Below are 24723 nucleotides of genomic sequence, written 5' to 3'. Positions count from 1 at the left end.
GGTCATACGGTTTCAGGATAGATGTCAGAAAAAGCAATGCAGTTCTGACTTGTTTGCTCTGAAGCCTTAACTGTCACTAAAAAACTCCTAATACTCTCCCAACAAATCTCATGATCCTTTTTGTTTTATGAAGAGCTGGGAATTAAATCAAGGGTCTCACATGTGCTAGGCAAGTGCTCTACCATTAAGCTATATTCCCAGCCCTCCACAAACATTTCTTTAAAGATATTTATTTTTAATTATGTGTGTGCATGCATGCACATGCATGTGTGTGCAGGTGTCTGTGGAGGGCAAAAGTGAACATCAGATACCCTTGAACTGGAGTTACAAGAACTGTGAGTTGCCTGGTGTGGGTGCTAAGAACCAAACCTGGGTCCTCTAGACTCAAGTAGCAAGCACTCTTAACTGGTGAACCATCTCTCCAACCCCCATTGACATTTTTTTAGGTAACAAATTTTGTTTTATCCCTCTCCTTATATGTAAGGATTAGTAATTACTATTGAACAGAAACATTAAAGAGGTACTTGGAAAAAAATGTATCCTTAAAAATTTAGCCCCATCTTCTATGATAGAATAAGTTTGTTGTACTTTATTTTTTAATCTATAAGCTTAAGAGCTTTCTATTCAGAAATCTAATATACGTTCAAAGTAATTTTAATACATGCTTCTGGAATGTTCTAGAATGACATGGAAAAGACACTGGTATGTAAAACAGCAGTGGATTCTAGCTTTGAAAGTATCAAGTATTTAATATCACTGCCATGTAGAAGTAAATTCAAAGAAGAAAAAAGAGGGAAATGGTAAGAGTAGCCCTACATACTTCTGTAGAGCATGTTTCACTCTTCAGATACTTTTAAAAGGAACGTGATACTCAAATAAACTTTCACACTGGACTGGAGATGCAGCCCAGTGCTAGTGCTGCCTAGCATGGACAAGACCTGCAGTCAATCCCAGACACCGAGGGAAAAGTTTCATACTATATGGAAAGTTGGAGTCATCAGCAAATTAGTAAGAAATAGGGAAAGTTTATGCAGAGAAAGAAGATCAAAGTCAAGATATTAAGGGACATCTCTGTTTAAGAGTCATGTTAAGCTGAGTGTGGTGGCTTATATCTTTAGTCTCAGCACTTGAGAGACAGAGACAGATAGATGTCTGGGAGTCTGATGCCAACCTGGCCTTCATAGCAAGCTACAGGCCAACTAAAAGCATAGTAAGTAGCCGTCTCAAGAGAAAAAAAAAAAAGTCATGTAAAGGAAAATGAATTCAAGAAGAGCATTCATTCATTCATCAAACATTTATTGACTATGAACATTTACTATGGCCCAGGCACTAGAAGTCACCATCCTTCACAAGATAAAGATGGCTGTAGCATTAACAGAGATCATCTACTGGGGAAATAGACAAGTTGAAATCAACAGACAGAGTAATACGGACATTCCTAACCAGGACCCAAAGAGGACAAGAAAGTCTTCCCAAAAGCTGAAAACCAGAGTAAACCAGGCAAGAAGGAGTCAGTGAGGGAGGGAGGAATGAAGAAAGATGGCTCCTGCCCAAAAGACATCATGCCGAAAGATAGCACAGCACACTCAAGAAAAGGCAAGGTAGGGCCCTGGGGAGACTGCTCAGATGGCAAAGTGCTTTACTGTACAATCATGAAGACTGAGTCCAGATCTCCAGCACCCATGTAAAAAGCCAAGCACACTGGCACACACCTGTAATCACGACACAAGGAAGGCTGAGACAGGAGGTGCATAAATAGACAAGCAGGTGCACACACATTCACATTTTCTGAGACACAATCTCAATCAGTATTATTGTGTGTGTGTGTGTGTGTGTGTGTAAGATATAGACAAAGTGAGTCAGAGTGAATAGTAGGGAGTTTAGAGGGCCTCGGAGATATCCCAGTTATCTATTAGGAGTTAGATATTCAGGACAACTAAATTGCAAGGCACGTTAGGTCATGCCCATAATCCCAGCACCTGGGAGGCTAAGGTAGGAAAATCTCCAGTAGTTCAATGCCAGCCTATGGTACACAGTCTAAAGACCGTGTCTAAATAAACAAAATGTATTCAAGTCATCCACAAGTGGACAGTAAATGCAAGCATGGAGAATGGATTAGATCATCCAGAGAATATAAACAATAATAAGTAAAAGAAAAAGTAATGATTAAGTGGAAGTTACGTAGCAGAACAGATGAGTAGCTTTCAGGAGGAAATCATGAACAATTTTGAATACCACAAAAGTAGGTGAGAGTTGGGTGGGTGAATAATGTTTGTCTGTCTGGTTGGTTGGTTTTTGGACTCCAATTTAAAGATAATCCTCCAGATGTAGCCTTCTGTGAGCTCCCACAACTGACCTAAATAAGACTTCAAGTATCTATCTAAATTATCAAGTAAGAAACCACAGACCACCCAGAAAAAGCTGTTCTAACATAGGAGCATCAACAAAATCAGATTATAGTGGGTCGCAGAGGTCCTGAGATGAAAACTGGAAACATTTTTAGGGCTGGCAAAATAGCTCCAGGGGTAAAGATGACTGCCACCTAGCCCGAGGACCTGAGTTCAAACCCCAGGACCTATATGGTATGTGCCACAAGTGCATCCACATACATATATACAAAATAAATAAATGTAATCGAGATTTTAAAGCTTCTACATTTCCTTCAAGTTAGAGTAACTTAAGAGGATATAATGATTCTAATAGATTTCCATGAGATATGAATAAAATTGAGACGTTTAAGAAATTTAAAAAGCTGAAGCTTTTGAGTCTATTATCTCCACGAGAAAAGGAAAGATGTGTACGGATGGCCACAAAGTTGGGAGCTGGAATAAAATGATGTCTGAACACAGAGAAGTAAAGAGGGGGCTTTAAAAAGAAATACAACATGAGGATCAAGCCTTTAATCTCAGCACTCAAGGGACAGAGATAGGAAGATCTCTGACTGAGTTCCAAACCAGCCTGTTATAGGATACCCGGAGCAGGGGAAAAACCCACAATAACATGAAAATAAAATGAGTAGGATTAAGAAGTGTACATATGAAAAGAAAAGTGAAGACATGTCCTTGTGAAATGGAATACATACCATCCAAGAACTGTGTCATCCCATGGTAAGAGACCACTTAAAGGCCATCTTCTAAGGCGTTTACTTAAAATGAAGACAGTGTGAAGGAATGTCAACTCAGAAACCATTCTTTGCCCCTAATATTTCCAGGGTATAACAATATCTAGCACCAAGACGTGGTCAAAACTTGAGCTCAGGAATATGAATATGGCTCAGAAGTAGAGTACATGCAGGTCCTGGGTTCAATCCCCCTGTACCGTAAATAATAATAATAATAATAATAATAATTCGACTTCATAACCAATATTCAAGTCGACTGGGATGAAAAGGAAATCAACCAACGTCAAAACACCCGAAAGCTAATGAGCATTTGCACACTATGTCGATATTCTGGAAGGTGATAGCAGATTTAACAGGAGGCCATGCAGAGAGCAATCTGGACACCCCTAGGTTCCCCGAGCCGACACTGCCAGCCAGCCCAGCTAAAGCGCAGGAACAGGGCTGCGGGGCGCGCGCCGCGGCCGGGATGGGCTAGCAGGCGCAGACCCTTCATCCCTGCAGGTGCCCCGCCGGACCGCCTAGGCGGCTACGGCGAGGCATGTCTTACGTGGTCACCTACCCTCGTCGGCGTCATACATCTTGGCCCAAGGTCTCTGGACCGCGCAACTCGAATTCACGAAGCCGGGAGACGAAAACTGCAGCGGCAAACTCTTGAGAGCCAGAACAAGCTATTTCCGTCTCCGGCGTTCCCAGAATCCTCGGCGTCCAAACCGGGGGCGGGGAGAGGAGCGGGGGGGGGGGGGGGGAGCTGTGTGAGACTTGCGCCTGCGCGAACGGCAGGCAAGGCCGGCAAAGCCTGGCGGGGGCTCGAACTGCGCAAGCGCCGATGACGGATCGCGGGCCGCCGCTGAAGACAGCTCCGTCTTAGGCCGGAAGTTGCATCCAGTTCATGAAAAGTTTCTTGTTGCGTGCTTTTTTTTTTTTTTTATTTAGTGCTGTTGCACAAATGACACTTGCTCTGTGTACAGTAGATTTATGAAAGAGGAGCTCTGGGCGTGGGCTGAGCGCTGACGACGACTTTGCGCCCAGGCACGGCTTGGGTTGATTTCTCGGAGCTCTCATCGCGAGAAATCTTAGGACTAGTCCCGCCGTTGGACAGTTCCCTCGCGTCTAGTCTCCCGGGGGACGAGCTTCGCGGGCACTCGCACGGGCGCGCGCACGAGGAGGCTCCGCCCCCTCCCCGGCCGTCCGCATGCTGCCCGCGCGCCTGGCCCGCCGGCTGCTGTGCGGGTTCCTGCGGGGCCCGACGGCAGCCGCCGCGGGCCACGGCCCTGCACGGTGGCCCCTGGGAGGGCAGCGGGAGGCCGCTTTCTCCCAGAGCTCTTCATCCCTGGGCCGCCGGCTTCCTCCTAGCTCCACGGCGACCGAGGACTACGAAGGAGGCCCCGACACGGAGGAGCGCTTTCTGTTCCCGGAGTACGTCCCGGAGCAGGACCCCGAGGAACAGCTGAGAGAGCTGCGGGAATTGCAGCAGCGGCAGCGGGATGAGGAGCGACGGAGGTTGCAGCGGCGGGAGGAGCGGCTTCAGCAGAAGCTGCGGGCTGGCCTCCGGACTCTGCAGGTCCCCGAGCTTCCAGACGCCACCGTGCCGCCCAGCGGCATCTACTGCTCGGGCTGCGGGGCCGAGCTGCACTGCCAGCACCCCAGCCTGCCCGGCTACCTGCCGGAGGACAAGTTCCGCGGTGCGACCCAGGCGATCGGCGGCCCGGCGCGGACCGTGTGCCAACGCTGCTGGCTGCTGGTGCATCACCGGCGTGCCCTGCGCCTGCAGGTGACTCGCGAGCAGTATCTGGAGCTAGTGAGCGCGGCGCTGCGGCGGCCGGGCCCTGCTCTGGTGCTCTATATGGTGGACCTGCTCGACCTGCCGGACGCCTTGCTGCCCGATCTGCCCAAGCTGGTGGGCCCCAAGCAGGTCTTCGTGCTGGGGAACAAAGTGGATCTGCTGCCCCAGGACGCGCCGGGCTACTTGCAGCGGCTGCGGCAGCGGCTGTGGGATGACTGCATCCGCGCCGGGCTCGCGGTGGCCCCTGGCCACCGAGGACCACAGTACCCTACCGGAGATGAGCCTCGGGACGAGAAAAAGAATCCGAATCCGTCGACCAGGTCCGGCACCGTGGTCAAGGACGTGCGGCTGATCAGCGCCAAGACCGGCTATGGAGTTGAAGAACTGATCTCTGCGCTTCAGCGCTCCTGGCGCTACCGCGGCGACGTCTACCTGGTGGGCACCACGAATGCCGGCAAGTCCACTCTCTTTAACACGCTCTTGGAGTCTGATTACTGCACCGCCAAGGGTTCCGAAGCCATCGACAGGGCCACCATCTCCCCCTGGCCAGGTGAGGTCCCATTGTTGAGAAATAGGCTTGACCCATCCACCCTTAAATGTCCACCTTGAGTTGTCTGGAGTCGTCCCTTTAAAAATTTTATCCCCACTTTGCTCATACCTCTTGTGACAGTTTAGTGCTTGCGAATTCAATACGTTTGATTTTCTTTCTTTCTTTTAAAGATTTATTTTGCATACAGTACCTTGTCCGTGTGTATGCCTGCAGGTCAGAAGAGGGCACCAGATCTCATTACAGATGATTGTGAGCCACCATGTGGTTGTTGGGAATTGAACTCAGGACCTCGGGAAGAGCAGCCAGTGCTCTTAACCTCTGAGCCATCTCTCCAGCCCCACGTTTGATTTTTCTAATAGAAATGTTTCTAGAAGGGCTGGGGATAAAGCTTGGTTGCTAAAGTGCTTCACTTGCATGCCCAAAGCCTGAGTTAGTGTGCAGTACCACATAAACGAGGTGTGGTGGCAAACTCCTGTATCCCCAGCACTGGGGAGGTGGGGACAGGACGATCGGGAGGCCATCAAAGCCATTGACGGCTACATAGCTGGAGGCTAATGTGAGGTAGATACATAAGCCACTGTCTATACAAAAAAAGAAGAAGAAAAGGATCTGTGTTCTTCTTACTCTAAGACTCTTCTTCACCCCTTGGATTTATTTATTCTTGGGCTGTTATACTAGACATATGAAGGAGTTGATGCGTTTTGGTGTGGAGATTTTTTGAGAAGAAATGTCAGTGTTCTGAGTTAAAGAAACTAATAGGTTGGCATGGTGGTTCTGTCTGTCCATCTATCTGTCTGTCTGTCTGTCATCACAACGCTGGGGAGACAGAGCCTGAGGATGCATACCAAGAGCCTGGCTGAAGGAAGAAGCTAAGGGGAAATGTATGTACTTGGAGAGTTACAATCTTAGGAATTAGCTCAACAGAATTTTGTCCCCTTCAAACCAGAGTTTAACTTCTGTTAGCTGCCCTTTGGCATTTCACACTTAATACTAGAGGATGTATGGTGAAGCGGGTAAAACAGACTTGCAAAATTTGTACCCAGATTCTGAGTGAGCCTGTGACCCAGTCTCTAGCCCTATTTCCTCATCTGTAAAGTGGAAATAATTACATGGTGGTTGTCGTGAAGGTTAAATTAAATAAATCAGAAATGTTTGGGGTTTTTTGAAACACTTACTCTTGGTATTTCAGGTACTACATTAAACCTCCTGAAGTTTCCTATTTGCAACCCAACACCTTACAGGATGTTCAGAAGACAAAAAAGGCTTAAAGAGGAGGCAACCAAAGCCGAAGAAGACCTTAGTGAGCAAGAACAAAGTCAGCTCAACCAACTGAAAAAGCATGGTTACGTAGTAGGTATGCATCCTCCCTCTGTAGGAAAACTCTTCCTGGGTCCATGACAAAGTTGTCCTGAACCATGCAGTGCAGCCATTTTCTGCAAGAAGAGACTTCCTTCCCTAGTTTGGCATATAGGTTTTTTGTAGGAAAGGTTACTATTGCTTGGAAACCCAAACTAGCAGAGGCTGTAAAGTCTTTAGCTAGGTGTCCATCTCCTTGATCTCTTCTGACTTCATTAATGGAAAAGAAGGGATTCCTAACACCACCTGACTAAAGTACATAGCCTGAAACACAACTGACCGTGCAAGAGAATGACTCACGTTACCTTCAAAAAAGAAGACAAAAGTGTCCTCATCCCAGAGTTTCATATTTATACACGTAAATGGTGTCTTCAGGGCCTGGCCTAGTGGTTCATGCCTTTAGTCCCGGCAGAGGCAAGTGGATCTCTGTGAGTTCAAGGCCATCCTGGTCTACGAGTTCCAGGACAGCCAGAGCTACATATTGAGACCCTGTCTTTGAGGTGGGAAGGTCTTTAGGAGTGTCAGATACACACCTGTAATCCCAACACTTGGGAGATTTTTTTTAAAAACCTCAGTTCCATGGTAATTTTGAGGCAAGCCTGGACTACATGAGATCTTTTCCAAAATACAACAACCAAGATAAATACATGTATTTATCTTACCTGGCAGGGGAGACACCATGATCAAGCAGGTGGTTTTCCCAGGACGAGGCTCACCCATTGCACTTGGGGTGTGTTGACCCCTGCGATTTCCCCAAATGCAGGAAACTCGACTGCAAAATTTATGGTAGTGGGGGACTGCGTGCGCACTCTCCCCTGTAAATAAAAAAAAAAAAAAAAGATAAATACGTGTGTGTGTGTGTGTGTGTGTGTGTGTGTGTGTGTGTGTGAGAGAGAGAGAGAGAGAGAAAGAGAGAGAGAGAGAGAGAGAGAGAGAGAGAGAGAGAGAGATCTGTTACCTATCACTATAGAAGCTGAGGAGAGAAAAATCATAAATTTAACACCACCTTGAACTACGTACAGAGAACCCATCACAAAAATTTTTCATATGCCCCAGAATCAAAGCATTAAAGGAATGTCTGATAACCTCGATTTGATTTGTTCTAGGAAGAGTTGGGAGAACATTCTGGCACTCCACAGAACAGAAGGAAGAAGTTCCCTTTGAGTTTGATGCCGACTCCTTGGCCTTTGACATGGGAAATGAACCTGTTGTGGCTGTGCACCAACATACCAGACAAGTAGAACTGACCCCAGAAGACGTGAAAGACACCCACTGGTTTTATGACACCCCAGGGATTACAAAAGAAAATTGTGTATGTATTCGGTTTCTTTTAGAAATATTTACTTTTCATTGTAGATGTACTGTCTTAACTGGCCGAAAACAAGAGGTGGGCTTCCGTCTTAAAACTCGATTCCAGTTTCTTTATAAAAGAAGTTCAAGGATGACTCTATGTGCTGTCAGATTCTGTATCCATTTAGTTGACATCCTATAGGCAAACAACAGTATTAACATTGTGGCTATTACCCTAGGGAGACATGTTATGGGTTCCTTTATTTTAAGGCTAGAAATTATAAATATTACAATCCAGCTTCCTAGTCCATGCTTGAATTCCCTTGAAAACATGTCAATTATAATGTCAGAGAGTTTGAGCTGAAGTGACAACTTATCAGAGCAATGTCAGCTGCACTCCCAGGCTTTCAGCTATTTTTTCCCTGCTCTTTGCATTGCACTGAAAAGTCTCCCAGTAGCTTGTACCCATTGTTCTTCAGAGCTGTATGGAACAAACATGGTATGTATTCCCTTGACACATCTTGAATTACTTTCAATTCTAAGTGGTCAAGTGACCATATTTTTAGAATAAGGTTAATTCCACATATCCTGCCACTCTCCATCCTTTAACTCAAATTACACTGTCTCACAGGTAACTTTGCTGTTGTCTAATTAAATTTAGCCTATAATAGGTTTTCTGTAAGGCAATAATAGTTTTCTCTGCCACAGTAAGCCAGATCAGGCCAAACTGAAAAAGCAAAAGAATGGTTTCAGCAAAGCAACTCCCAGGTGAGTCCTCCAGCCCCAGAGTTTGGGGACCCGAGGAGTCACACGCTTGAACTAAAGCAGGGAGCTTTTATAGCCTGTAGGTGAGGGGTGATGACGTGTCTGCCACAGGCTGGGTTTGTGCCCACATATGGTCAAAAGCTGAGCACTTTGGGTGAGAACTTGGGCTCCTGGCAACCTCAGGAGAGGAGCTACTATAGCCACCAAGAATGCAGAACTGGGCTTTTTGCTTTCTTAGAGAGTCTCTGAGAGGGTGGGGTTTGGACAGAGAGAAATGTGGCTTTCTGGATCAAGCATGAGTGAGCTGGAGGTTCCAGCCGAACAGCCTATATCTAGCTAAGCATGATGGTACACACATTTTGCTTAATGTTTATTCCAGTTACATCCATTTCCCTGCAAAAAACATAACTTCATTCATTCTGGCTACTCACACTTCCTATGTATATAAAACCCCTTTTCTTTATACATTCTTCTGTTGATAGACACCTAGATTAGTTCCATAACTTAGCTATTGTGAATTCATTTTTTAATGAATTTTATCTTCCTTAAATCTTATCAGAATCTATAACCCCTATCTTTCCTTTTCTGTTTTTCTTCAGTCTCCTTAATAACTTTGATCCTGTGGTTGGAGAGACATCTTGGTGGTTATTTTTATTTTTTTTTTTTTTTTTTTTTGGTTTTTCGAGACAGGGTTTCTCTGTGTAGCTTTGTGCCTTTCCTGGAACTCACTCTGTAGCCCAGGCTGGCCTCGAACTCACAGAGATCCGCCTGCTTCTGCCTCCCGAGTGCTGGGATTAAAGGCGTGCGCCACCACCGCCCGGCCATCTTGGTGGTTAATACTGCCTGCTGTTGGGGTGTAGACACTGTTGCTCTTCCAGAGGAGCCAAGTCAGTTCCCAGTACCCACAACCTCCTATAACTCCAGTTCCAGGGCATCTAATGCCCTCTTCTGGCCTCTGCAGGCACCCACGTACAGGCATACACAGATCTTTACAAAACAAAATAGCCTCTGGTCGTAACAAGCCAAGATGCACAACACTGATGTTCTAACAAATGTTCAGGAGAAATAGGATCTTCAAGTTATGAACTTGTTCCGAAAGTAGAAGGACCATTTTGCTGTTTGGTTTGGTTTGGAGAAGAGGGGTGTTTTTGTTTTTTTGAGACGGGGTCTTGGGAATACTACACAGTCCGGGCTAGCCTAGAACTGTGGCAGTTCTCCTAACTCAGCCTCCCAGAGCTGGGGTTTGTAGGTATGAACCATTTTTCATTTGGTGCTTGAATGCTTAATCCTTAGGACCTGAGATTACATTGTCCATTATTTAAAGCTGGAGCTACTGCTACCTGGATCCTTGAGCTTACATTTCCATTCTTAGTGACCCAACAGTATTTTGGGGTGCACACCAATTTTGACACTTGGAAGAGTAGTACTGTCACAGGAAAGTCTTACACACCTATCATGTTATTTTGCCACTGTTTAATACACAGCTGTGAAAGGAGTAGAATAATAGTTAATTTAGAGATATATAATTTTATATGTGGCTAATGAACATAATTTGGTTTATCATAAAATCTGAACATTTTTTCAGTACCTAATTTTATAAGTAAATCACAACATATGTTGAATGAAAGTAGTCTTCTAAATAAATCTTGTCTTTTGCTTTACAGATTTTAAATCTTCTAACAGAGAAAGAAGTAGATGTTGTTCTGCCAACACACTCTATTATACCAAGAACCTTTATTCTCAAACCAAGGATGGTTCTATTTTTGGGTGCTATAGCCCGAATAGATTTCCTACAGGTAAGAAAAATCTATGCTATTGAAAAATGAACAAATAGGGGCTGGAGAGATGGTTCAGAGGTTAAGAGCACTGGCTGCTCTTCTCGAGGTCCTGAGTTCAATTCCCAGCAACCACATGGTGGCTCACAACCATCTGTAATGAGATCTGGTGCCCTGTTCTGGCCTGCAGGGATATGTGCAGGCAGAACACTGTATACATGATAAATAACTAAATCTTTAAAAAAAAAAAAAAAAAAGGAAAGAAAAATGAACAAGTATTAGAATGCCCTTCAGGAACGCAGATGAGATTGACATGAAGAGATAGACAAAATATTGATATAACTAAGTCCTGTCTGTTGCTTGCTTTGTTTTGCACATATGCAAATGTTTACAGTAAAAATGGGGGTGGGGGGAGAAGTGGGCCAAAAAGAGGGAACAGTACTGTGTTAAGATCTGTAAAACTGGTGCCAGAGAAGATGGCTCAGCAGTTAAGAGTGCTTGCTACCCAATCAGAGGAACGTAGTTCAGCTCCTAGCCCCACACTGGGCAGCTCACCACCACTATAGTTCCTGGGAATCTGTGGGCGCCTGCATTCATACGAACTTAGCCCCACATAAACACACATATACACATAATTTTAAAAATTAAAGTAAATCTAAAAGTATTTTTATTTATTTATTTATTTATTTATTTTGGTTTTTCGAGACAAGGTTTCTCTGTGTAGCTTTGCGCCTTTCCTGGGACTCACTTGGTAGCCCAGGCTGGCCTCAAACTCACAGAGATCCGCCTGCCTCTGCCTCCCGAGTGCTGGGATTAAAGGCGTGCGCCACCACCGCCTGGCTTTTTTGTTTGTTTGGGGTTTTTTTTTGTTTGTTTTTTTTTTTTGTTTTTCGAGACAGGGTTTCTCTATGTAGCTTTGCGCCTTTTCCTGGACTCACTTGGTAGCCCAGGCTGGCCTCGAACTCACAGAGATCCACCTGGCTCTGCCTCCCGAGTGCTGGGATTAAAGGCGTGCGCCGCCACCGCCCCTATTTTTAATTTTTAGGAAACTCTATTTTAAAGTGGGGGAGAGGGGCAGGGTTTGGTGGCATCCTTTAATCCCAGCACTCCAGAGGCAGAGCTGCAGATCTCAGTGGTCCAGCCTGATCTAGAAAGTGAGACCCTGTCTCAAAAAAAAAAAAAAAAAAACTACCACTGATAAGATAGTGAATCCCTTATATTAACTTAGCTTTTTTGTTGTTATTGTTTCTGGTTGGTTGGGGTTTTTGTTGTTGTTGTTGTTGTTGGTTGGTTGGTTTTGATTTTGGTTTTGGTTTTTCAGGACAGGGTCTCTCTGTGTAGCCCTGACTGTCCTGGAACTCATTTTGTAGAACAGGCTAGCCTTGAACTCAGGGATCCGCCTGTCTTGGCCTTCTGAATGCTGGGATTAAAGACATGGGCCACCACCGCTTGGCACTGTAGCTTAGCATTTAAGAAGAGATACTATCCATTTCCTATATTGTTTCACATGGAAATTATACATCTAGTTAGGCCCAAGGTTAGTATCCATTCAATTCTGTACTTTGTATACTCTGATATACTATAATATTTTGCTTAGTGTTCACTTACATAGTATTATTCTGGGGATCTTAGGGAATTGCTTTCCATTTTTTCCAAAGTTGAGAAGAAAAAAGGAAAATGAAACATGGATATATATATTCAACAGGATGCAACTTACAGCCCATTGTCAAAGAACATTTCTTGACTTTTGTTGAAAAATTAGCCATGTATTATCTAGAACCCTTATACATGTTATTAAAGTCATGGTGTTAATATTTTAGACCTAACTACATAGTGACAGTCAGAATGGACCATTTCCCTGTTGGTGGTTTTGGTTTTTTGAGTCTTTTGTTGTTGGTGTTGTTGGTGTTGTTTTCTTTTTAAAGATATATTTACTTGTTTTATGTGTATGTGCCTGCATGAGTTTTTGTGTATGGGAGCCCAGTGAGGCCAGAAGATGTGAGATCACATGGAGCTACAGGCAGTTTGACTGATGTGTGTGCTGGGAACCAAACTCAGGTCCTCTACAAGAACAATAAATGCTCCTTACTGCTGGCCATCTCTCCGTCCTTCCTTATTGTTTTCAGTACTGGATTTTTAGGTGTCTTGTTTGTTCATTTTGGTTTTTGTTGTTGTTGTTTTCCACAACTGAGATTTCACTGCTTGAGGATGGGTACGCAGACATTTCAGTTCTTAACACATGAACCAAAACTCTGAAAAGCCACTGCGTATTGCGTTTCTTTTTGAACAGTTATTCCAATGGTGTTCTAGCCTCAAACTTGGCAAGTTCTCCTTCAGACATCACTTAACAGTCAAACACTTACAACCCTCACTTCCACTGACTCACAGTTTTACGCCACATACAGTACACACTCAAAATTTCCATCTTTCACAGCACATAATCACAATTGTTGGGAAAATAGAGTGCCACAACCAAATACATTACAGTCCCAACAAGGCAAGGACCAAGGAGCGGTTTTGTAAGAAACAGTTCTACTAGAAACATGAGACTAGATATAATTGAAAGTATTCCACACATAAATGCAAGGCTGAGACTCCAAATTGCCTTTTGCTTTGGTTTGGTTATATCCACTTTTCATTGTAGGATATAAAACTAGCCCTTCGGTGTTATGCTGGCCGCCAAGACAGTCACAGCTCCTTAGTTTTACAGTTTACAGGAATCATTAAAATATATTATTTCTGTATTATGCCCTCCTTTAAGACATTAGTATAACTTGCTTACGGTTGAAAGAGGGCTTGATTTGGTTTCTATTTGTCCTCTTTTTGTAGTTGTTGTTGTTATTTTGAGACAGGATCTCTTGTACCCCAGGCTGATCTTAAACTCAGTGTTGTAGCTAAGGTTGTCTTGGAACTAACTCCTAATCTTCCTGGCTCTACCTCCTTTGCTGGGATTAGAGGTGTGCACCACACACCCAGCTTTTCTCTCTCCTTTTTTAAGTTGTGCATCATAGTGTGCGTGTTCCCAAGTTGTTTGTTCTGTAAAATAACTTCTTCCTTTCTTTCTTAAGGGAGATCAGCCAGCTTGGTTTACAGTTGTGGCTTCCAACTTCCTTCCTGTTCATATCACTTCTTTGGACAAGGCAGATGCTCTATATGAGAAGCACGCAGGCCATGAGTTACTGCTGGTAAGCAATGCAACTTAATGGCTACATAGCTACAGGAGCTGATAAATCAGTTTACCACGGCTAGTGCTCATCTCACCTTAGTCTCTGAGCATTCTAGCTATAAAGCAAGAATGCATTCTATGTGAAAAGGGGTATTGGTTTGGTCTGAGCCAGCAAAAGCCGTGGCAGTGTATTTTTCTCTGCAGTACACTGTCCAGTATGGTAGCCACTAGCCACATGTAGCTATCTGTGTTTACGTGCTCTAGTTAGAAAGAAATACGTGAGCGGATCTCTGTGAGTTCGAGGCCAGCCTGGTCTGCAGAGTGAGATCCAGGAAAAACACAAAGCTACACAAAGAAACCCTGTCTCGGAAAAAAAAAAAAAAAAAAAAAAAAAGAGAGAAAGAAATACATGCAATTTAAAATGTGCTTCCTTAATCACACAGGCCACTTTTGGTTTTTTCGAGACAGGGTTTCTCTGTGTAGTTTGGTGCCTGTCCTGGACCGATTAAAGGCGCCACCACCAAGTGCCTGATAGTCACATTACTACAGAAAATTGTATTGGTCAAGCTAGGTGAAAAACAAGTCACAAAAGCTGGAAGTCTATTGCAGTCTCAGAGAACCAGGACCAAGGCTGCACACAGGGTTTGCAAAAAAATCCAGTGTTGGCAGAAACCAGGCTTTTCAAATTGAGGGGAAGGAAAAAGAAACACACACATTCTGATGGTAACTTTCTTTATTTTTTCATGTTGAATCTGAATCTCTTTGTTTTTGTACAACTGTATATATCCAACAGAAAGCTTTAGGCAATATGAAGGTTACATTTGAGGGTCACATAATCATTCTTGAGTAAACAATAAGAAGCAGAGCCATTTTGATAACACACATGAAAAAAAATCTGTCGGCATCCTAATTAGTGGGGCAGCTGCAGCTGTAAAGGAAGATCCAGCCGTTCCATTACCTAATTAAAGAAATAGCCTATGGGGGCTGGAGAGATGGCTCAGCAGTTAAGAGCACTCACTGCTCTTCCAGAGGTCCTGAGTTCAATTCCCAGCAACCACATGGTGGCTCACAACCATCTGTAATGAAATCTGGTGCCCTCTTCTGGCTTGCAAGGACACATGCAGGCAGAATACTGTATACATAATAAATAAATAAATCAAAAAACAGAAAGAAATAGCCTGTAAGGATTACCAGAGGAAAAGAGAAGTCTAAGGAAGAAATAAGAATTTTTTTTGGGGGGAGGGGGGGGTTGGTTTTTGGAGACAGGGTTTCTCCGTGTAGTTTTGGTGCCTGTCCTGGATCTCACTCTGTAGACCAGGCTGGCCTCGAACTCACAGAGATCTGCCTGGCTCTTCCTCCCGAGTGCTGGGATTAAAGGCATGTGCCACTACCACCTGGCAGAAATAAGAATATTATGTATTATTTTATATTTCCTTTTTTTTTTTTATTTTATTCATTATATATACAGTGTTCTGTCTGCATACGTGCCTGCAGGCCAGCAGAGGGCACCAGATCTCATTACAGATGGTTGTGAGCCACCATGTGGTTGCTAGGATTTGAACTCAGAACCTCTGGAAGACCAGCCAGATGCTCTTAACTGCTGAGCCATCTCTGCAGTACCCTATTTTATATTTCTTAAGTGTGACTAACATTTAGACTAACATTTCGTGATTAACAAACATAAAAGTGTCCGTTTCTCTTGGTCTGAAATGTTTAGAGAGAGCAAAGGCTCTGCTCTCAGGGAAAGAGCAAGCTGCACAAGTCCATGCCCAAAGTTGGTCCTTGGCCTTGGAACCTGTAACCTTCATCTCTTTACAGAGCATCTATGCTCATCAGTTGAATGTTTGGAGGATTTTTTTTCTATACATTTTTATCCATCATATATTTTTTAATGCCATATAAGATGGTTTTTGTCTTGTTTTTTGAGATAGCCAAGAGGGCATGATGTTATAATCCATCACTTGGAAGGCAAAGGCAGTAGGATCAGGAGTTTAAGACCACCCTTAGCTGCCCAGCAAGTTTGAAAATAGCACTGGAGCCGGGCGGTGGTGGCGCACACCTTTACTTTAGTCCTAGCATTCGGGAGGCAGAGGGAGACAGATCTCTGTGAGTTTGAGGCCAGCCTGGTCTACAAAGTGAGTCCCAGGACAGCCAGGACTGTTACACAGAGAAACTTTACTGGGAAGAAGAAAAAGAAAGGGGGGGGGGGAGGAAGGAAGAAAATAGCATTGGGTTTGTTTTGTTTTAGGACAGAGTCTCACTATCCAGCCATGACTGGCCTAGTACTCAACTGTGTAGACCAAGCTGGCCTTGAACTCGGAGAGATCCACCTCCTTCTGCCTCCTGAGTGCTGAGATCAGAGTGTGAGCCACTATGCCCAACCCCAGTTAACGGAATTTAATTTGAAATTCAGACATTTTGTTGTTTTATCGGAAGGTTCCAATGGGTGGGAAAGAGCGAATGGCCGAGTTCCCTCCCCTCGTGGCTGAAGACATTACCCTACAAGGAGGCGGAGGGTCTGCAGCAGTAGCTGACATCAAGTTCTCCTCTGCAGGTAATGGACTCTTTGGTTGTTGTTGGTGTTTTTCTTCTTGTTTTTTCAAAGATGAGGCTTCTCTGTGTAGCCCTAGCTGTCCTGGAACTCAGGCTGTAGACTAGGCTGGCCTCAAACTTAGAGAGCTGCCTGCCTCTGCCTCCCGAGTGCTGGGATTAAAGATGTTTGCTGTCATCACCTGGCTGGTAATGTGCTCTTAAAAAGCAGAACATAGGCCATGTATGGTGGCATGTGCCTAAATCCCAGCATTTGCAAGGTGGAGGCTGAAGATCAAAGCCAGTCTATTCTACATGAGATTCTGGCTCAGCAAAACTGCCTTTGGCCCAATACCAAGTATAAAAATAAAAATCTGGGTATTGTGGCACACCCATGATCCCAGCATTTAAGAGGCTGAAGGAGAAAAAAAAAAAAACTAGTTTGGTAGCTCACATCTATAATCCTGTCACTCAGCTGAGGCAGGAGGGTTGCTTCAAGTACAAGGCCAGCCTGTGTTACATAGTGAGTGCTAAGCCAGCCTGAGCTATAGAATAAAACCTCGCCTAACATGCCTAACAGCTCTGTGGTTAAGAGCACTTGCTGCAGCTGGGTATGATGATGAATGCCTTCAATTCCAGCACTAGGGAGGCAGAGGCAGGTGAGTTGAGGCCAGCCTGGTCTAGAGTGAGTTCCAGGACAGCCAGGGCTACACAGAGAAACCATGTCTTGAAAAAAAAAAATTTTTTTTTTTTTGAAGAGCACTGGCTGCTCTTATAGTGAACCTGGGTTGGTTCCCAGCACCGACATCAGGAAGTTCACAACCACCTATAACTCCAGGGCCAGGGATCTAGTACTCTCTGACATACTCACACAGCCTAAAAATAAAGATATTTTTTTAAAGACAAAGGATTACTAACTTGAATATGTTTATAGAAACATGCCCTCTTCTAAGACACACTCATTTATTTATAAAATGCACCTTGTTCTAAAAATGTCTTTGTACTTTTCACAAGTCTATTACATGACTTTTCATTATAATGTTTTTAAGGACTTTATTTAGTGTAGGTCAGTCCTTACCTTCCGACTTCTTGAGGCTTATTTTTGTGACTTAAATTCAGATTCCAAGCTAGCTAGCCCACAAGCTTCTAGCCAATACTTCTTTCTCTGTCTCACATCAGGAATACTGGAGGTCCAAATGTATTCCACCATATCTGGGGTGTTACTTCTTGAGACACAGCTTCATTAGGTAGCACTTACTGTTTGGATGACTTGGAACTCACTATGGACCAGACAAACTCTGAAACCACACAGATCCTCTTGCTTCTTCCTCTAAGGATTAAAGGCATGCTCTGCCACACCAGCTCATTTATTTTAATGTGTGGTTGTGTGTGAGTATGTGCACTTGAGTGCAGGTCCCACAGAGGCCAGAAGAGGGCATCAGATCTCCTTCCCCCCACCCCGACCCCCCAGCTGGAGTTGTGTGTGATGTGAGCCACCCAGTGTGTTTGGGTCCTCTTAAGAACAATATGCACTTTTTTTTTTTTTTTTAAATTGGCTTTACAAGACAGGGTTTTTCTGTGTAACAGAGCCTTGGCTGTCCTGGAACTCGCTTTGTAGACCAGGCTGGCCTCAAACTCACAGAGATCCACCTGCCTCTGCCTCCCAACTCCTAGAGTAAAAGGAATGAGCCACCACCGCCTGGTTCACAGCTAGCTTTTTATGTGAGTCTCAGGGATTGCACTGAGGTTGTCAATCTTGCACAAGTGCTTTTACCTCCTGAGCCACCCCAGTCTTGTGTGCTTTGATTTGATTCCCTTACTGAGATGATTGATAGCGGCGTTTTCTGTTCTCTTGAACATCTTACAGGCTGGGTTGCGGTAACCCCTTACTCTAAGGGCACACTGCGTCTCCGAGGTCACACGCCGGAAGGGACTGTTCTGACTGTCCAGCCCCCTGTCTTGCCCTATATCGTTCACGTCAAAGGACAGCGAATCAAGAAAAGCGTGGCCTATAAAACCAAGAAGCCTTCGTCCCTGATATACAATCTGGTGAAGAAAGCTAGATAAGTGAGGCAGACCTGGATTCACACTGGATAGTAACAATATTGAAATATGTTGAAATCTGTATTAAATATAAAGATAATAAAGATAAGTGAGGCAGACCTGGATTCACACTGAATAGTAACAATATTGAAATATGTTGAAATTTGTATTACGTATAAAAATAATAGACACACAAAGGCCTATCATTTTTAAAGATCTTAAGAGTGAACTTTTTAAACTATTTGAGGCTATGCTTATTGATAATATACTGTTTATAAATAAAAGTTATTTTTTATTGAGGATACACATATCTGTGGTCCAAGTGTATATAAGAGGAGGCCTACATCCTTCAGATTTCTTTTTTTTGTTTTGTTTGGTGTTTTTGTTTGTTTGTTTGTTTTCGAGACAGGGTTTCTCTGTGTAGCTTTGCGCCTTTCCTGGAACTCACTTGGTAGCCCAGGCTGGCCTCGAACTCACAGAGATCCGCCTGGCTCTGCCTCCCGAGTGCTGGGACTAAAGGCGTGCGCCACCACCGCCCGGCTCATCCTTCAGATTTCTATGGTGACCAGGTTTCGTTTGTTTTATTTGGAGTGGATGGTTGACAAAGCATGAACAAACAACTAATCCCCCAGAACACAGTGGCTGCCTTCCATGTCGCCACCCAAGGATCATAATCATTGCTACCAAGACGGCCAATAGAAATTCTCTAAAGGAGGAAAGATTTATTTTAGCTTCCTGTCCCGGAAATTTCAATCCAGAGTTGGCCCTAAAAGAACATGATGGCAGAGGACAGCCATTCACAACTGGAGGACCAGGAAATATAGTACCCGAACCAGGGGTTTGGCTGTAGCCTTCAAAGACCAGTTCCTAGTAACCCACTTCTGCCAGCTAGGCTTATGTCTCAAGTTCCACAGCCTCTCAAAATGAGCCTGGCAGTGGTGGCGCACACCTTTAATCCCAGTACTCAGGAGGCAGAGGCAAGCAGATCTCTGTGATTTTTGAGGCTAGCCTGATCTACTGAGCAAGTTCCAGAACAGCCCAGGCTACAGAGAAACAGTCTTGAAAAAAAGAAAAGAAAAAAAAAAAAGGGGGGGGGGGTTGGAAAGATGGTTCAGAAGTTAAGAGCACTTCCAGAGGACCTGGGTTCAATTCCCAGCAACCACATGGCATCTCACAACTGTAACTCCAGTTTCAAGGGACCCGATACTCATGGGAAAACACAATGCACATTAAAAAACAAAATTCAAAATGAGGGGCTGGAGAAATGGCTCGGCTCTTAGGAGTACTTGCTGCTCTTACAGAGGATGCAGGTTCAATTCCCTGCACCCACATGGCAGTTCACAACCCTCTGTAACCCCACTCCCAGGAGACCTGCCTCGTCCTACAGTTTGGTCTAAGAAACTGGGAATGAAAAAAGGACAGAAGACAGCAGAGCCGTTACTAGGGGGGCTGTGTTGGCTCTGATGGAGCAGCACCAACAGCACAGTCTGGACTTCGGAGGATTTATTACATACAACACGGGTAGGAGTTAGCGAGTCTCCACAGGAGGTCTCTAGGGAAGCAGTCTCAGACGACAGTCATCCCGGAGGAGGAAGCTGCTGTGGCTAGTGTTCTTGCACCCAGCCAACATTCACCCTCAAACCAGAGGAAGGCTTTGCCATCTCTCCAGGCCTCACCCCACAGAAGGGCTTTGTCCCTTCCATGGGTCCTTGACATGGCTGTGTCTACCAAACAGTGCTTATCACTCAGCAATTCCTTTGCTCCCTACAAGATCCAGAGCACCAGGCATGCATGTGGTGCACAGACATACATGCTAACAAATGTATCTATACATACAAAAATAAGGGGGGAAAATGGACGCTTCAGATTTTGATGGCAACTCAAGTTGTCATCGTTTCCTAACAAGCATGAAATGGAACAAAATGTGGAAAGCAGACAACTTCCCTATTCAAAAGGGGGAAAGGGATGTTCCACACATTAGCTACTGTCCAGTAGTCACAAAGCCACACCCACAAACTGAGAGGTGTAGGAGGAAATGGGAACAGTTAGGGCTTTAGCAAGGGAGAGTGGACACTGGAGCAAAAGTTGGAAACAAGAATGTACCTTACGCGTCTTCAAAGGATCTGAGTCAAACGTGAGAGCCCAGGCCTGTGATCTCAATACTAGGAGGCTAACTCCGTCAACCCTCCATGAGTTCAAGTCTGCAGAGTAAGACCCCGTCTCACAAATGAATGGCTAGGCACGTAGCTCAGTTGGTAGGATGCTTGCCTAGCATGTATGAAGTCCTGGGTTCCATTCCCAGCAATACAGAAAGCATGCATGGTGCCACATACCTGTAATCCCAGCACTCGTGGTAAAATCAAGAGTCAGAAGTCCAAATCCAAGGTCATCCTGGGCTACATTGAGCTGAGGTCAGCCTGAAATACATCAGACTCTACATAAAATTAAAAATCTTATATAAAAGGATTCAGGCTCTTTCTAGCATGAGAGGTCTGTTTTCCAAGTATGATAAACTATTTCCTAACTTTGTCTGTACACAGCTGTATCACAAGTCAGTAAAGCTTTTGTTATTCCTATGAAGACTGCCTCAGCTAGGTACAGTAGTGGCCAGATCCTAATGCTGAGATACATGACCATGGGATAAGCTGGGCCCAAATGAACTAGTGAGACTCATATTCTCATCCAACATGAGAGAGCTCTAATGCATTTCACACTCCCAGCCAGCATGGGATATACACCTATTATCTCAGTACCTGGAAGACTGAGGCAGAATAGCAAGTTTATTCATGGTGAGGGGAGGTGGTGGTGGTGGTGGTGGTTTTGGCACCAGGTCACATGTAACCCAGGCTAGCCTCAAACAAGATCCTCCTGCCTCAGCCTCTTGAACTGGCATTATAGGCACTCACCACACCTGTCTCCGTACAGTATTTCAAAGTGAGTTCTGTTGGAATTTGGTGAAGGCAGTTCTTCAGATGTACAGCTGATTTCAGGAAGTCTGTCATCCCTGGTCTGGAGAAACAATGCTGGGGGCAACCTGGCCTGTTCATCACCCCCAGAACACCTACCCCCCAATGTTGAAACACGGCACTGCTAGAGGACAGCCAAGGCTACCCAGTGAGACCCTAAATCAAAAAAGTGGTTCCGTTTGTTTTCAAGACAGGCTTTCTCTGTGTAGCCCCAACTGTCCTAGAACACGATTTGTAGACCAGGCTGGCCTTGAATCCCTCTGCCTCCCACGTGCTGGATTAAAGATGTACACCACCATGCCTGGCCTCATTTTATTATTTTTTAACAGGGAAAACTAAAAATATAATTTAGGCTTCATTAATTTACAATTAGGGTCTTGTGTAGCCCTGGCTGGCCTGGATTCCTGATACTCTGCCCTCTCTTTCTTTAGTGCTGGGATTACAGGCATGTGCCAGCAACTTAAATTAATTTATGTGAGACAAACAGAAGGAAAAGCTGAATACTAAACAGATAAATTAGATGGATGAGGTGGTAGAGACTTGTAGTCCCAACAGCTGGTAGACAGAATTCAATAAGAACTTGACGCAAAAAAACAGATGAAACCTATTACTTAGCATACTTTGTATACTAAGCCATTACGTTCTACATTAACCTACTTTTAAGGCAGACACACTGCTAAATTTCTATCATTGTTACAAAACACCTGGGAAATAGCAGGAGTGTGGTTCAGCAGTTAAGAACACTGACTGCAACCCAGTGTGGTGGTGCATGCCTTTGATGTCAGCATTCAGGAAGTAGAGGCATATAGATCTGTGAATTCAAGGCCAACCTGGTCTACAAAGCGAGTTCCAGGACAGCCAGAGCTATTACACCCTGTCTCAAAAAACCTAAAGTCCTTTCCGCCATCTTCCAAGCCGTCACCATGGTGCGCACGAATGTCCTGGCTGATGCCCTCAAGAGCATCAACAATGCTGAGAAGAGAGGCAAAGGACAGGTCCTCATCAGACCCTGCTCCAAAGTCATCGTTAGGTTCCTAACTGTGACGATGAAGCATGGTTACATGGATGAGTTTGAAATCATTGACGACCACAGAGCTGGGAAAAATCGTCGTGAACCTCCCAGGCAGGTTGAACAAGTGTGGAGTGATAAGCCCTAGATTTGATGTGCAACTCAAAGACGTAGAAAAATGGCAGAACAATCTGTTCCCATCCCATCAGCTTGGCTTCATTGTCCTGACAACCTCAGCTGGCATCACGGTCCATGAAGAAGCAAGACGAAAACACACAGGAGGGAAAATCCTGGGATTCTTTTTCTAGAGATGTAAAACACATTAATAAAAAACTTCCATGGACTGTGAAAAAAAAATACTGCTCTTCCAAAGCCCTAGGTTTGAACCTCAGCACCCACGTGGCATCTAACAGCTGTGTGTTAACTCCAGTTCCAGAGGATCGGACACCTTCTGGTGTCTGCAGGTACCACGCATGTACATGGTGCATGGACATACATGCAAGCAAAACACCCATACACATAAGGAAAACTAAAAATATCTGGAGAATATCAACTTAAAGGAGGATTTATTGGGCTCAGCTACAAAAGATTTTGTCCATGGTCAGACCTATTGTTTGTGGGCTGTAGTGGTTTGAATAAGATGTCCGCTCTAGTCCCTGGCATCTGAACGCTTGGTTCCCCTGGTTGGTGGCTATTGGGAGAGGCTTTGGAGTAACCTTGCTGGAGGAAGTGTCACTGAGGGCCGGTTTTGAGAACTTAATGATGGGCATCATTTCAAGTTTGCTCTGCTTCTGGCTTGTTCTGTGAGCTCAGGCGTCTCTGCCACCAGGCCTGGTACTCGCTACCACTCTTCCCTTCTGTGATGGTGAAAGAATCTTATCCCTCTGGAACCACAGGCCCAGATAAAGCCTTCTGTAAGCTGCCTTGGTCGTGATGTTTAATTACAACAGCAGAAAAGTACAGGAGCCTGAGGCAGAAATGACCACTTTGTGTTTTTAATTCATCCCGAGTGTCAGGACTTACGTGTGTAGTCTCCCAGAGTCTAAATTCGTTCGTGGTCTTTGCCATCCTCGCTTCCTGTAGCAACCAGAGGGAAGCCGAGACCAGATGTGATCCTGTGTGCCTGCTTCCTGATCAAACAGTCCTGGAGATGGAGGCTGGCTTCCTGCAGATGTCTAGCTTGAGCCAAGTTGTTTTCCTCACTGAACAGGAACCCAGGGCTCAGGTAGAGGCGAGCTCTCCCGATCATTTGCCAGGGTGCCTCTCCCAGTTGGCTCCTGTGTCACAGCAAGAGAACCATGCCCATTTTCTCTTGGCTGCTGTCCTCCCAGAAGCATAGTTTCCTTATCTGTCAAAGCATAATGCTTAAACATCAAAAACACACTGCAGACTGCTGTGAGTACAACAGCCAGCACAGCTACCCGTTCTACATGTCTCTCCTCGTGTGCTCCGCCCCATTACCGCCGAGTGAGGGGGCACGTATCTGGACATCCTCCGGGTAGGCATCTCACCTTTCCCCTTCATGGTTTTTTTTTTTTTTTTTAAGATTTATTTACTTACCATGTACACAGTGTTCAGTCTGCATGTTCGTCTGCGGGCCAGATGAGGGCACCAGATCTCCTTCTAGATGGTTGGGAGCCACCATGTGGTTGCTGGGAATTGAACTCAGGACCTCTGGAAGAACAGCTAGTGCTCTTAACCTCTGAGCCATCTCTCTAGGCCCTCCCCTTCATATCAAAGATCAGTTGATACTCCTAAATATATCTAGATTATCTTCAGAACACCTCCTCCTTCTTGAATCCGTGTTCCAAAAGCTTCCTCTCCCTAAATAACTTCAAGCTTCCTTTCTAGGTAGTCAGTCCAGTGGAAGAAGAATGTATTTGGCCTTCATTGACAGATGCAACAGTAAGTACAATGCTAAAGCCAAGCATGAGAGTGGCTCCTGTTTTGTTATCCCATCACTTGAGAGACAGAGGTAGGAGGACCACAAGTTCAAAACTAGCCTGTCTCAAAACAACAAAGGTACAACGCTCAATCGGACACTAACTGCGCTATCAGTGCCTCTGGCCAGATGCTGAGGCTGTGAGAGAGCGACTGGATTTACTAGAGAATGTATCACATGTCACAGGGTTTGGAAGTGCAAGACTGCCAAGATCCCACCTAAACTTTCAGCAAGTCCATGTGAGGTGTCCGGTCAGCGGGTGGATAGGAGATGAATTAAGAGTTGAGGACATTTTTGTGGGTTCGTTGGTTGGTTTTCTTTCCTGAGAAATAGCCATGGTAGACTTGTTTCCTTACTATCGTTTACACTGACCTCTTCTGGAATGTCCTTTCCCATGTGAAGCTGTGTTTCGTACTGCTCGTAGGTGG

At 44.8% G+C, this 24723-nt stretch overlaps 2 protein-coding genes, 1 non-coding gene and 1 pseudogene across 3 annotated transcripts in view; 3 read left to right on the top strand and 1 right to left on the bottom strand.

The window, feature by feature from the left end:
* Polr2b (RNA polymerase II subunit B) overlaps positions 1-3837 on the bottom strand; it is a 49660-nt gene extending 45823 nt beyond the window's left edge. The window contains exon 1 of the mRNA XM_059274594.1: positions 3681-3837. Coding sequence (XP_059130577.1) covers positions 3681-3699 — 19 coding nt within the window. The 5' untranslated portion in view covers positions 3700-3837. The remainder of the gene's footprint in view (positions 1-3680) is intronic.
* A 476-nt stretch (positions 3838-4313) lies between these two features.
* On the top strand, positions 4314-18503 carry Noa1 (nitric oxide associated 1). The gene is made up of 7 exons (XM_059275111.1): positions 4314-5454; positions 6644-6808; positions 7917-8122; positions 10530-10661; positions 13709-13825; positions 16243-16360; positions 18203-18503. The coding sequence occupies exons 1-7, from the start codon at positions 4314-4316 to the stop codon at positions 18400-18402; spliced, it is 2079 nt and encodes a 692-aa protein (XP_059131094.1). The 3' UTR covers positions 18403-18503.
* Positions 7465-7628, top strand: LOC131921334 (U1 spliceosomal RNA). Its single transcript, XR_009381960.1, has one exon. It is a non-coding gene; the product is annotated as a U1 spliceosomal RNA (small nuclear RNA).
* Positions 18504-22267: 3764 nt separating the features above from the next.
* On the top strand, positions 22268-22661 carry LOC131921045 (small ribosomal subunit protein uS8-like; annotated as a pseudogene).
* Positions 22662-24723: the final 2062 nt, after the last annotated feature.

This window comes from Peromyscus eremicus, chromosome 10 (genome assembly GCF_949786415.1).
Source record: "Peromyscus eremicus chromosome 10, PerEre_H2_v1, whole genome shotgun sequence".
NCBI lineage: Eukaryota > Metazoa > Chordata > Mammalia > Rodentia > Cricetidae > Peromyscus > Peromyscus eremicus.
The sequence above is the reverse complement of the archived record's forward strand: the minus strand, read 5'-3'. Positions and strand labels throughout refer to the sequence as shown.

Bases quoted from the DNA above. Each gene is read 5' to 3' on its own strand.
- Noa1 (XM_059275111.1), top strand. From the start codon at position 4,314: ATGCTGCCCGCGCGCCTGGCCCGCCGGCTGCTGTGCGGGTTCCTGCGG. The intron at 6,809-7,916 runs GTATGCATCCTC...GATTTGTTCTAG, and splicing joins AAAGCATGGTTACGTAGTAG to GAAGAGTTGGGAGAACATTC. The intron at 10,662-13,708 runs GTAAGAAAAATC...TTCTTTCTTAAG, and splicing joins CCCGAATAGATTTCCTACAG to GGAGATCAGCCAGCTTGGTT.